Consider the following 12,474-nt stretch of genomic DNA (forward strand, 5'->3'; position numbering starts at 1 on the left):
GAAAGATTACAATGGCAGCAAGTTTAGATAAGTACATGTACGTGCAAAAGTACATACATAGACAGCTCATTGTATAATTACAGCCTCTCTGATGTGGTTTCAGTCTCATTTAGCATAGCAACTTGTTTATCATTCGCTGCCTCTCTTAAGGCAGTGAGTAAAATATAGTAACAAGAGTAATCAAGAAAAAAAAATACTAACTATGTGTATGTCATATGTCACTCATATGTCACTCTATTTGCATGTACTTATACTCACTCCCCTCTCTCTTAATCTTGTCTTAATATGTTGATGATGTAATGATGCATAACAGAGTATTACATGTACATGTTGACTTACCGTGCTTCCGAGAGCAATAATCCCTGACACCACCTGTGTACATGTATGTGTGCATAATGAGCAAATGAAACATCATAAATGTACTTATGACAACTTTAGAGTAAGTAGGAGTAGTGACAAGTTGAGAGAAAGGAAAGAGAGGGAGGAGGGTAAGGGAAGAACATCTTACAGTATAGAAAAATGTAAACTGGCCATGGAGTCTCTAATCACACACGCATTGCTTTCAATTATGTAATATATCTCAATCACTCATTCCACTACTTAATTGCCCCTCCTTACCATGTTCATATTTGTTGCTGAATGGAGATCTTCAGTTTCAAAGAGACAGTCCTTAGAGACGCCATATTCCAAACAAGCTTTAAGAAAGTGATCGATTAGATCCCTCTGTATTGAATAGAAATATCAAAGTATGAAAATCAAAGTTGTTTGTGATATGCCAACTCATTATGTCATTGTGGCCCAAAGCATACAAAGAGGAATGAAGATTCACATGCCATAGGGATTCATCTAGTTATTATACATGCAAGCATTTTTTTTAAATTGTATGATATGCAGTACATTTGGTAGTCATTATTTGTACAGAACTTAAAACAAACTGAAGGCTTTGGGAAAATAAAAAAAATCCACTCTAAAAACTATACACAATTTATATGTGATGCCAAGACCCATAGAATCAGAAACATTTTGATAACTATAATGACATGTATATACACGTTTAATCAACACTGCATTGTTAATGTGTATAGTACCTCTTGAAAAGGGTTCCTTGGCTTGACTAGCCGTAGCCCTGGTAATGCTGGAGGGTGGAGTGCTTTGATTAGCCTACACAGTTAATGTGAGAAGAACATTAGACATTTAATAAGGTATGACTGATTGTGTTTGCCTTTGAAATCACCAGCTCCTATTACTACTATGTACACAAAATAATTATAATCAAAATTCTTCTCTCTCTCTCTTCTTTTTCTCCTTCTCTTTATATCTCTCACAGTCCACTTCTCTTTTAATCACTTCTAATTTGTCTCTTAAAATTCTTTCTCTCATATATTTCTGCATTTTTTATGGTCTCAATGTCTCTGCCTCTGTCCGTTTCAATATAACTTACTTGCATAAATAGATCCCGTTGTGTAAAGCAAGGTAGAACTCCTTCCCAGGGAAGTCTCTCTCAATCTCGTCCAGTTCCTCGGGACTGCACTCGGGGAATGGCTCACCAGTGATTGCCTCCATCCACATCCTACACTCCAGCTCCAACTCCACATCATACATCTGCTCGAGCTATACAATGTGTGAAGTATATATATAATAATTAATGGAGAGAAATCGTAGAGATGGGATACAGATCACACTTAGTTCAGGATAAGTACATGCACATGCGTATTATAACTTGTTCATTTGCTAAATCTTGACTATGTTAAATAGAGAAAATACTAGCTCAATTACTATTTCAATGGCATCGTTTTCAAAACAGAAACACTATCAGAAAAGTTGATGTTTTAAAAATAATATTTTTCCCACCAAGTAGAGGCATGCTTCTCACCTTTTGCTGTACTTCCGCGTTTATTCCTGCCTTCTCAGCCCTGAATTGAGCCATCTCTCTCCTCGCTTACTTACACCAGCCCTTGGCCTCTCTCAACCTCTATTTCCTTGCTTCGATGGTTTGCAATGAAATTATCTTAGCAGCTCCTCCCATCTGAGCCGTTTCTCCACCCACGTATAATTACGCCTACGCGCACATGTATCTCCATAGCGACGCACTTGCAAATCTCAGGGGAGGGGCTGGCTGGATTTCCATAGTGCGTCTGTGTTTGGATTTGTAGAGGGAGTAATGGACACAAGAACCAAAGCAGCAATACTTTACCTGCTGGTTGGATGCTGGCTTTCTTTCTCGGTAGCTCAAAGTGAGTCCTTTGCTTGCAATATTTGAGCATAATTTGTTCTACAAATATTGTTTATTTATTTCTGGGCCAGTTTGTTGTGGATGAGTGGTTTTCTGCTATTAGTGTTACTATTAATTGTGCAATGGGATTTTCCATCATACAATGTGTGTATAAAAAGGATCCATATATTGCAATGTCCTTTTGAGGTTGCAGCTATGAGTTGTAACTTTGAATCCATTTTCAATAGTTTCAGCTGTACTACTTTATGTTATGTATCGAACAATCAATATTTTACTATTTTACATTTAGTGGCATGGCTACACTTGATTTGCTCCTTCTTAATTTATTTACAACTAAATGTGTGTTCTTATTATTATTGTTATGAATTCCCATTCATTGTGTGTGGCACTAAAGTTAATTGCATTCATAGTGCATGTATTAAATCTATTTCTCTCTATTTAGACTTATGCTTTGTTAATACTTGCTCCAATAATGGTACTTGCTATATTGAAAATGGATCTGACGTGTGTATGTGCCCTCCTTCCTATACTGGAATGACGTGTGAGATTGAAGTGGTGAGTGGCTGTCAAAGTACGACTTGTAAAAATGGAGGCACTTGCAACGATGAAGATGGAGTGGTAAGATGTGACTGTTTGCCTATTTTTACTGGTCAATTCTGTGATTCGTTGCTCAATGGCTGCGACAGTAATCCTTGCTTTAATGAGGCAACTTGTAGCAACTTCTTTGGTGCATTTGTCTGTTCGTGTCCACCTGGCTTTACTGGCAGACAGTGTGAGACTGATAATAATGATTGTGCATCTAATCCTTGTGCTGATGGAGGCACCTGCATAGATGAAGTGAACGGCTATACCTGTGAGTGTCCGCCTGGTTTCACTGGTTCCAACTGTAGCATCAATATTGATGACTGCCGAGGCTCTGATGTTGAATGTCATAACGATGGAGAATGTCTTGATTTAGTTGATGATTACTACTGCGATTGCACGGAAGAATTTGGTGGAAGAAACTGTGAGATAGAATCTGACTGTCCACTTGATAACCTCACACAATGTGAAAATAATGGATTCTGTCATCGAAACACATCCTCTTGCTCCTGCATAACTGGTTATACTGGTACCTATTGTGAAACAGAGCTTAACGAATGCGACTCAAACCCCTGCAATAATGGAACCTGTGTGGATAAAATTGGTTCATTTTCATGCAATTGTTTTCCAGGATACACTGGCCAGCAATGCGAGGAGGTCATTGATATGTGTCAACCCCAGCCTTGTTATAACGGAGCAATGTGTGTCTCATCTATCAATGGTTTTGACTGCTTCTGTCGTCAGGGCTACACCGGGCAGTTCTGTCAAGTTGATATAGATGAATGCCTTAGCTCCCCATGTCAAAATGGGGGCAACTGCACTGAGATGGTCAATGGCTTCTCCTGTGGTTGTCTCCCTGGATATTCTGGGACTCAGTGTGAAATTGACTCTTGCTCATCCCAACCTTGTCAAAATGATGGAACTTGCATTGCAAACGGTTTGACGTATTCCTGTGTTTGCTCTTTGGATTACACAGATGAGAACTGTACTACATTTATAACCCCGTGCTACTTTGAGCCTTGCCTTAATGGAGCTACCTGCATCAATGAAGACTTGGATAACTACACGTGCTCATGTCTACCTGGCTTCACTGAGGAAGACTGCAGTGTCAATATTGATGATTGTGGGAGCAACCCTTGCCAAAATGAAGGCACTTGTATTGACCTGGTCAATGATTATCAGTGTGATTGCAGTGCAGGTTATACCGGCAGTGATTGTCAAACTGATATTGATGAATGTCTAATGACTCCTTGCTTTAATAATGGCACATGCACTGATCTGGTTAACAGTGTCAGCTGTGAGTGTCCTCCTGGTTTCAATGGCTCCTTATGCCAAAACAACATCAACGAGTGCTCATCTTCACCTTGTTCATCAGGTTCAACCTGCATTGATGAGATTGATGACTTCACATGCTTATGCCCAATGGGTTTAACAGGCACACAGTGTGATATTAGTATCATAGACTGCTCCGACATGCCTTGTGGTAATAATGGAACTTGTACTGATACTCCTGGAGGCTATGAGTGTAGCTGCTCTTCTGGATACACTGGAGTCCATTGCATGGTAAATATCAATGACTGCTTACCTCATCCTTGCAACAATGGTACATGCATAGACGGTATTAATGAGTATGTATGTATATGTCCTGAGGATTATACTGGAGATAACTGCGAAACACCCATTGATCATTGCGACTCTAATCCCTGCTCATCTCTAGCTACATGCATCACTAATCCTGGAGGCTATCAATGCATTTGCCCCATTGATTTCACTGGCACTGACTGCTTTGATCAAATTAATGATTGTCAGCCCAACCCATGCAACAATGGTGGAACTTGCTCTGACTTGATTGGAACTTTTAATTGTAGTTGTCCCCTTGGTTTTGAAGGCTCAATCTGTGAGTATGACATCAACGAGTGTGCGTCCCTTCCTTGTCTCAATGGAGGAAACTGCACCGACCTAGTAAACGGATACTCCTGCTCCTGTCCTCATGGATTCAACGGAACCAACTGTGAGAATAGCACCATCACTACATGTGAAAGCGTTGTGTGTGAAAATGGTGGAATGTGCGATGATACACCGACTGGATTTGAATGCCTCTGTCCTAATGGATACACTGGGCCGTACTGTCAGAATAATATCGACGACTGCTTATCGAATCCTTGCCTGAACAATGCCACTTGCATAGATGAGATTGCTAATTACACATGCGAGTGTACCGAAGGCTTTGACGGTCGTAATTGTGCTATAGACACTGACCTTTGTTCTCCTCAGCCTTGCTTCAATGGCGGAACGTGCTCTGAAACTTCTGACTCATTCTTTTGTACTTGTCCTCTTGGTTATTTTGGTTCGCACTGTCAAAACACTCTCGATCCTTGCTCTAGCAGTCCATGCCTCAATAGTGGAATATGTACTAATGTTAATGGAACTAATTTCAGTTGTGCTTGTAGTCAAGCATATGGAGGGGAAAGGTGTGAAATCAAGCTTTTCCCCGATTGTTTAGACATGCCTTGTCTTAATAATGGGACCTGTGCTGAGCTGGTGGGGTCTGGAAATATTGGCGGGTCGGGGGCCGGGGAGCCTGGTCCGAGAATTTACTGTCAATGTCCATTGGGTTACGCTGGGGAGTTCTGTGAAAATATAACTGACCTTTGTGTTTCATCTCCTTGTAAGAACAATGCTACGTGTATAGGAGACTCTGCTAACTTTACATGCACATGTTTGCCCGGTTTTACTGGGACGCTATGTGAGACAGAGCTCACTGGTTGTCACACGGAGTTATACCCTTGCTTAAACGGAGGAGAGTGCATGGAGATGGACGGACAGTTCATGTGTAATTGTGCTCCTGGTTTTACTGGCCCTCTCTGTGGCTATGGAATCAACGAGTGTAGGAACCAGCCTTGTCTTAATGGAGGGACCTGCAGGGACTTTTTCCGATATTACGTTTGTATTTGCCCACCGAATTTCACCGGAACTGATTGCGAAAGCATGATAGACCCTTGTACTAACATTGATTGTAACAATGGCTCTTGCATTGGTGATATGGGTACCTATACGTGTCAGTGTGATCCAGGCTGGACAGGACTACAATGTGAATCAGAGATTAATGAATGCGATGGTGTGGACTGTACTAATGGTACGTGTGTAGACTTAATCAATAACTACACTTGTCAATGTTCTGATGGTTTCACTGGCCAGTTCTGTGAGATTAACATAGACGATTGTGCTGGTATTAACTGCAATAATGGTACTTGTGTTGATGGTATAGGCAGCTATCAATGTGACTGTTTATTGGGATACACAGGCCCTAGCTGTGATACAATCATTGATGATTGTGCTGGTATGCCCTGTATGAATAATGCCTCCTGCATTGATCTATTTAATAATTACACGTGTGTCTGTTCCGATGGATTTACTGGACGATTCTGTGAAGTTAACATTGACGATTGTTTAAACATTAATTGCAATAACGGAAGTTGTGAAGACCTCATCAATGATCATATGTGTAATTGTTTTCCTGGTTTTACCGATCAGCGTTGTGAGACTGATATCAATGAGTGTGATGGTAATCCATGCAATGATGGCACCTGTACTGATGGCATTAATAGCTTTAGCTGCTCATGTCCACCAGATTATACTGGGGATACTTGTGACACTGAAATTAATTTATGCTTAATGGAGCAACCCTGTCTTAATAATGGGACTTGTACTTCAGATAAAATAGAGGGAATCCCAATCTATAATTGTAGTTGTTCAGTGCCCCTTTACAGTGGAGATAACTGTGAGCAGATAAACTCTTGTTCACTCTCTCCTTGTCAGAATAATGCCACCTGTACTGGTAACCTCACCACTGGAGATTACACTTGTCATTGTAGTGAGAACTATTATGGCACTCACTGTGAGAGATTCGACTATTGCCACTCTAATCCCTGTCAGAATGATGGTACTTGTATTAATGGCAGTCCTGGTAATCTTATATCAGATACGTTCCTCTGCATATGCATGCCTCAGTTCAATGGATCTGATTGCAGTATGGAACTGTCTCCTTGCTCCATTGATCCTTGTATGAACGGAGGGACGTGTGTGGAAGATGGTAGCACTCGTTACTGTCAATGTCCTGTTGGATATACTGGAAACAACTGCTCCGAAGGTACAGTAATGATTATAATTTATTATTTACTTGTAATTGAAAAGGAGAGAATTCTCCATTTTATCTAATGCATATACATGTTCTTATGATGTGTAGAAAGTTTGAACTGATTCCAATAAAAGTACTTAGCATGCTTTTTGGGAACTCTGGTACATGTACATGTATGTACATTTTTACATTATACAATGTATATAACTACATTTTACCATTGGTTTTCAATATGACACTATCTTTTTCTTTATTACAGTATTCTCCAGTGATACTCCATACTTCAATGGTGATTCCTATACACTAGTACCATACTCCCCAAATAATAACAACAGTCAATCGCTCATCAACCTTCACTTCAGGACATCATCTCAATCCGGCCTACTCTTATACATATCCGAAGAAGACCATTCAAGCTACCTTTCGCTTGGAATTGAGGCTGGCCTCCTTTCTTTGAGGATGAGACAAGAAGGATCCTTTATCCAGTCGGTAGCAAGGTATCATCCTGTCTCTGACGATCGCTGGCATTATGTCGAGGTGACTCAAAATGGCCTCGAAATTAAAACTGAAATTGATGGCTACCCCAATTCAACCTCTCTAATAGATATGTTCCTAATCTTTGAACCTGCTGTTACTTATATTGGCGGTTTTGATAATTATACTTCTCTTCCTTCGGCTGTGCTACAATCCTCTGGATTCATTGGCTACATCAATGCTACCATACAATTGGGAGGAGAGGCTTTGCATATCATTGATGATTCTATTGCTGGTAGAGATATTGCTCATGGAGAGGCTGCTGGTTCCTGTGGTCCTGAAACTTGCAGTAATGGAGGAATATGTGTGGAGGAGAGTCAGTCGTCTTTCTTATGTCTTTGTCCTATTGGGTTTAGAGGAGATACTTGTGAACAAGGTCAGTTTATTGTATATCTCTATACAATGTACATGTACATGTAGTTCAATCGCTTTCTCTTTTATTGTCTCTCTTTGCCTTGGCATTCATTTTTTACTAAAAATTGCAATTTGTTAATTAGTAAATGAAACTTAACATTTGTACATGTAGCTTTAAATTTTGTGAAACGTACTAGTGTACCATATAGCCACTTAATTTCGAGGGTACAACTTTCGCTGTTTTCGCGGACTTTCCGTATTCGCAAAAGTTAATTCCGTAAAATTATCCGTATTGCCCATAAACATGTGTGCTTTAAAACAAGAACCGCGATAGTTAATTCACAAAAAAGACTTGTGGCCTGATTCGCAAAAGTTTATTGCCTCGAAACTTTGTGGCTATACGGTATACTGTACAAAATTTTCATTAACTAACTACATGTATTTAGAATGTAACATGTATATGACTTTCATGTATTTTTATTGTTATTATTTTTAGATACTGAAATCATTGTCCCATACTTCAACACAAGATCCTATGCCATTGTCTCTAATGATGCCTTCTCATTGTACGGTGGTATTGATATTGACATTACCCTTCACACCAGTTCACCCAATGGCCTCATATACTACCTCTATGACTCCACCAATGTCACTAATGACTACTTTACCCTCTACCTGGAAGAAGGAGGTATCGGTATTGAGTACAGTATGGAGGGTAGTGCTCACATTGTCTCCTATCAAGGAAACGTTAGTGATAATGAATGGCATTTGATGACAGTCCAGCTCAATACAAGTGGATTATACCTAATACTGGATGGGTCATTGGTGCTCTATAGCAATAATGCCACATTGAGCTCTATATATCTTACCTCACCATTATTCTTAGGAGGCCTGCCTAATGGTTTAATAGCTGATAGTGTCAGTGGGTCAGGACTCAACGGTTGCATACGTGACGTTCAAATTAGTAACACGTCTCTGGGTCTCATTGAAAATAATGTATTATATGGATTGGGTCTATTGGAGTGCCCACAGTCCCTATGTCCATTAGTCCAGTGTCTCAATGGTGGTACTTGTGTGGATAGTGATGTGTCTGTGTTTGGGTTTGAGTGTTCATGTCCTTCTGGTTACAACGGGACATATTGTGAAGTCCTGCTCTCTACCTGTATTCCTAATCCTTGTCTCTTTGATGGAGTTTGTACTGATTTTAATAACATGACTTACTCTTGTCAGTGCACTTTGGGTAGACAAGGAAGAATCTGTGATGAAGGTACAAAATACATACATGTAATAATGTTTTTAAATTTTGATTATAACTTGTAACTTTTCACATTTTTTCTCTCTTTGTCTCTTTCCTGTCTTCTTGTCTTCTCTACCTCCTTCTCTCTCTCTCCCTCCCTTTTTCTCCCTCTCCCTCTCTCTCTTTCTCTCTCTTTCTCTCTCTCCTTTTCTCTTATTCCAGAGCTCAACATTACAGTCCCTGCATTCTATGGTAACTCATACCTTGCCTATAGCTCACTATCCAGTATAACCAATGTACAGAGTAACCTGATACTCTCTCTAACATTCAAACCAACCTCACCCTCTGGGCTATTACTATTCAATGGACACAGTAACACTGATTTTTCTCAATATGTATCCATCTCGCTCGTTAACTCTTCCGTAGTGTACAAGTTTGATTTAGGATCTGGTCTTGCCACGATATCCTCTCCAATAACACTGGGTCTGAATCAGTGGCATACCATTACCGCTTATCGAACTGGTAGGGTTGGTTTTCTACGAGTAAATGACGAGGAATTATTGACCAATACTTCTCTTGGTACACTGAATGGGTTGAACATAGCCGGTGACATGTGGTTGGGTGGAACTGATAGGTTTAATATAATATCACAGCATGCTGGAGTAGGTACTGGATTGACTGGTTGTATTAGCAGTGTTAGTGTCAATGGTATATCCATTAATCTGGTGTCTAGTGCGGAGAGAGGTCTTAACATTGGAGAATGTAACATGACGTCTTGTTCCAGTTTCCCATGCTTTAATGGCGGGACTTGTACTGAGACTGGGTCTAGTTTTATTTGTCAGTGTCCGGCTGGCTATGAAGGAGGATTGTGTGGTTTGCAAACTTTCTCTTGTCTTTCTAGTCCCTGTGGCAATGGTGGGACTTGTATTGAAGGAGTGGCCGAAGGAGGTTATAATTGTCTGTGTCCTCTTGGATTTGGTGGCAATAATTGCAATGAAAGTAAGTACAATGACCTTATGGTATCAGTGACTTTTATATTTAAATTGTTATATTGCATTTTGCCAAAAATGAAAAGTAGAGAATTCTCCATTTTTATATTTTTTCCTGTTACATATACATGTTTTTATGTTGCATGGAAAGTTTGAGCTGATTCTGATTAAATTTGGATTATTTGTGAATTTTTAAAGCTGTTCCAAAATCGGACCAAAGTCCCTGTAGGGATTTTAGCCAAATTTTGCCAAAAATGAAAAGCAGAGAATTCTCCATTTTTATAATTTTTCCTGATACATATGCATGTTTTTATGTTGCATAGAAAGTTTGAATTGATTTCAATTAAATTTGGATTTTTTATGAATTTTTAAAATTGCTCCAAAATTGGGCAAAAGTCCCTGTACTATAGTACAGGGATTTGGCCAAATTTTGCCAAAAATGAAAAGTAGAGAATTCTTCATTTTTATAGCATTTTTTGATACATATACATGCTTTTATGTTGCATAGAAAGTTTGAGCTGATTCCAATCAAATTTAGATTTTTTATGAATTTTTAAAGTTGCTCCAAATGCCATGTACTGTATTGTAGTGCTTGTCAGCTCATGAAGCTCATGCTGTTTAGCTCACTTAACAATATTACTATTACTCACATACAATATACATGTACATGTACATAAATACGTACATTTCTGCATGTATTAATATTACTTTTTGTACATATTAATTGTATCTCTATCTCTGTCATTAGTGCTGCAAGTCAGTACTCCATCATTCAACCGAACCTCCTACCAGGAATATTCTTCTCCTGCTCCGATCTCACTCAGTACCATTATCTCCCTCTCGTTCCATCCCACCTCATCAAATGGGTTGATCCTCTACATTGGTGACGTCTCCACAACTCGTGACTTCCTCTCCCTCTCTCTTGTCAGTGGAAGAATCCAACTACGCTACGACCTTGGCTCCGGCCCAGCCATTATAGCGAGCCCATCCGTTATACCGTTAAACCAGTGGACCAGTGTCACCGTCAATAGAGTAAGGAAAGATGGGGTACTGGTCGTTGACAGTGTCAGTACTAATGGTAGTTCACCTGGTTTCGCTGGATTGCTTAATCCTGCCGGTAATTTATACATAGGAGGAGGGGCAGGAGGAGTGGGAGGGTATCAGGTATCACCTAATGCAGGGTCTCATGTGGGTCTCACTGGCTGTGTGGATACTGCTACTCTTAGAGTAAGACCTAATATTCTATTTATTGTATTTATAGTGTTGTTATATACATGCTTTGTGATTAGTTTTAGGTTGCAGAATATAATAATTAGTATTTTTGTGTTAGCATACATGAATACATAGTATAGTAGTTAGTACAGGTTTTCAATTAGTAATGATAATACAGATGGACATAGATTAGGTGGCAAATGACAAATTTATAAGTATGCATGTACTGTACATGTGGACTTACAGCATAAAATATGCTACTGGACACTAAATTTTTTTATCAATTTAATTCCATGTACATGTATGTTTATTATCAATTTATTTACATGTTAATTTCTGTATTATTTTCTCTAGGTCAATAGCTTTGGTTTAGGTGCTGTGATATCAAGCAGAGGTGTCATACAGTGTCAAGTTGATCCCTGCTCTCATTCTCCCTGTCAAAATGGCGGCTCTTGTGTCTCTAGTGATCTCACTTACTCTTGTGTCTGCCCATTGGGTTACTCTGGGGATCAGTGTCAGGAAAGTGAGTGATTAGTTATAATATCTCGTTGACTGTTTTTATTTTATTTTTTTTTTAATTTTTTTCTATTTTTATTTTTTTATTTTTTAAATTATTATTTTATTTGATTTTAGAATTTTGTATACATTTTTTTGTTTTTTATTTCTTTATTTTTGTTTTTTTATTTTTATTTTTTTAATTTTATTTTTTATTATTTTTTATTCTTCTTGTTTTTATTTTTATTAATTTTTCCTTATTTTAATTTTTTTAATTTTTAATTTTTATCATTTAAAAAATTTTTTTAATTTTTGATTTTATTATTCTTTTTTAATTTTTTAAATTTTTTGTTTTTCTTATTTTTAATTTAATTAATTTTTTTATTTTAAAATTATTATTTTATTTGATTTTTAGAATTTTTTTTTATTTTTTTTTGTTTTTTTTTATTTTCTTTTTTTATTATTTTTGTTTTATTTTTTATTTTTCTTGTTTTTATTTTTATTAATTTTTTTATTTTTTATTTATTTTAATTTTTTTAATTTTTTAATTTTTTATTTTATTATTTTTTTAATTTTTTATTTTATTATTTTTTTAATTTTTTATTTTATTATTATTTTATTTTTTATTTTATTATTTTTTTTTAATTTTTAGATTTTTTGTTTTTCTTATTTTTAATTAAATTAATTTTTTTATTTTTGA

General features: G+C 37.7%; 2 protein-coding genes across 2 annotated transcripts in view; one reads left to right on the forward strand and one right to left on the reverse strand.

The window, feature by feature from the left end:
* Window positions 1-219: 219 nt before the first annotated feature.
* LOC100639362 (transgelin-3-like) lies at window positions 220-2,015 on the reverse strand. Its single transcript, XM_019997575.1, has 5 exons — window positions 1,874-2,015; window positions 1,442-1,611; window positions 1,089-1,161; window positions 619-723; window positions 220-372 (listed from the first exon to the last, which is right to left on the reverse strand). Exons 1-5 carry the CDS (start codon window positions 1,925-1,927, stop codon window positions 235-237), a joined length of 540 nt encoding a protein of 179 aa, XP_019853134.1. The 5' UTR covers window positions 1,928-2,015; the 3' UTR covers window positions 220-234.
* A 106-nt stretch (window positions 2,016-2,121) lies between these two features.
* Window positions 2,122-12,474, forward strand: part of LOC100639489 (neurogenic locus notch homolog protein 1-like) — a 13,438-nt gene continuing 3,085 nt past the window's right edge. The window contains exons 1-7 of the mRNA XM_019997555.1: window positions 2,122-2,234; window positions 2,676-6,965; window positions 7,213-7,863; window positions 8,338-9,108; window positions 9,301-10,077; window positions 10,816-11,294; window positions 11,634-11,802. Of these exons, the coding sequence (XP_019853114.1) occupies window positions 2,162-2,234; window positions 2,676-6,965; window positions 7,213-7,863; window positions 8,338-9,108; window positions 9,301-10,077; window positions 10,816-11,294; window positions 11,634-11,802 (7,210 nt within the window). The 5' untranslated portion in view covers window positions 2,122-2,161. The remainder of the gene's footprint in view (window positions 2,235-2,675; window positions 6,966-7,212; window positions 7,864-8,337; window positions 9,109-9,300; window positions 10,078-10,815; window positions 11,295-11,633; window positions 11,803-12,474) is intronic.

This window comes from Amphimedon queenslandica, unplaced genomic scaffold (assembly GCF_000090795.2).
Source record: "Amphimedon queenslandica unplaced genomic scaffold, v1.1 AMPQUscaffold_13363, whole genome shotgun sequence".
Classification (NCBI taxonomy): Eukaryota; Metazoa; Porifera; class Demospongiae; order Haplosclerida; family Niphatidae; genus Amphimedon; species Amphimedon queenslandica.

What these genes read in the sequence shown, in the direction of transcription:
- LOC100639362 (XM_019997575.1), bottom strand. Translation starts at nt 1,927, where the DNA reads ATGGCTCAATTCAGGGCTGAGAAGGCAGGAATAAACGCGGAAGTACAG. An exon ending in CAAGGAACCCTTTTCAAGAG is followed by an intron (nt 724 to 1,088) that starts GTACTATACACA and finishes TATTCAATACAG; the next exon opens with AGGGATCTAATCGATCACTT. An exon ending in CAGCAACAAATATGAACATG is followed by an intron (nt 373 to 618) that starts GTAAGGAGGGGC and finishes ACATGTACACAG; the next exon opens with GTGGTGTCAGGGATTATTGC.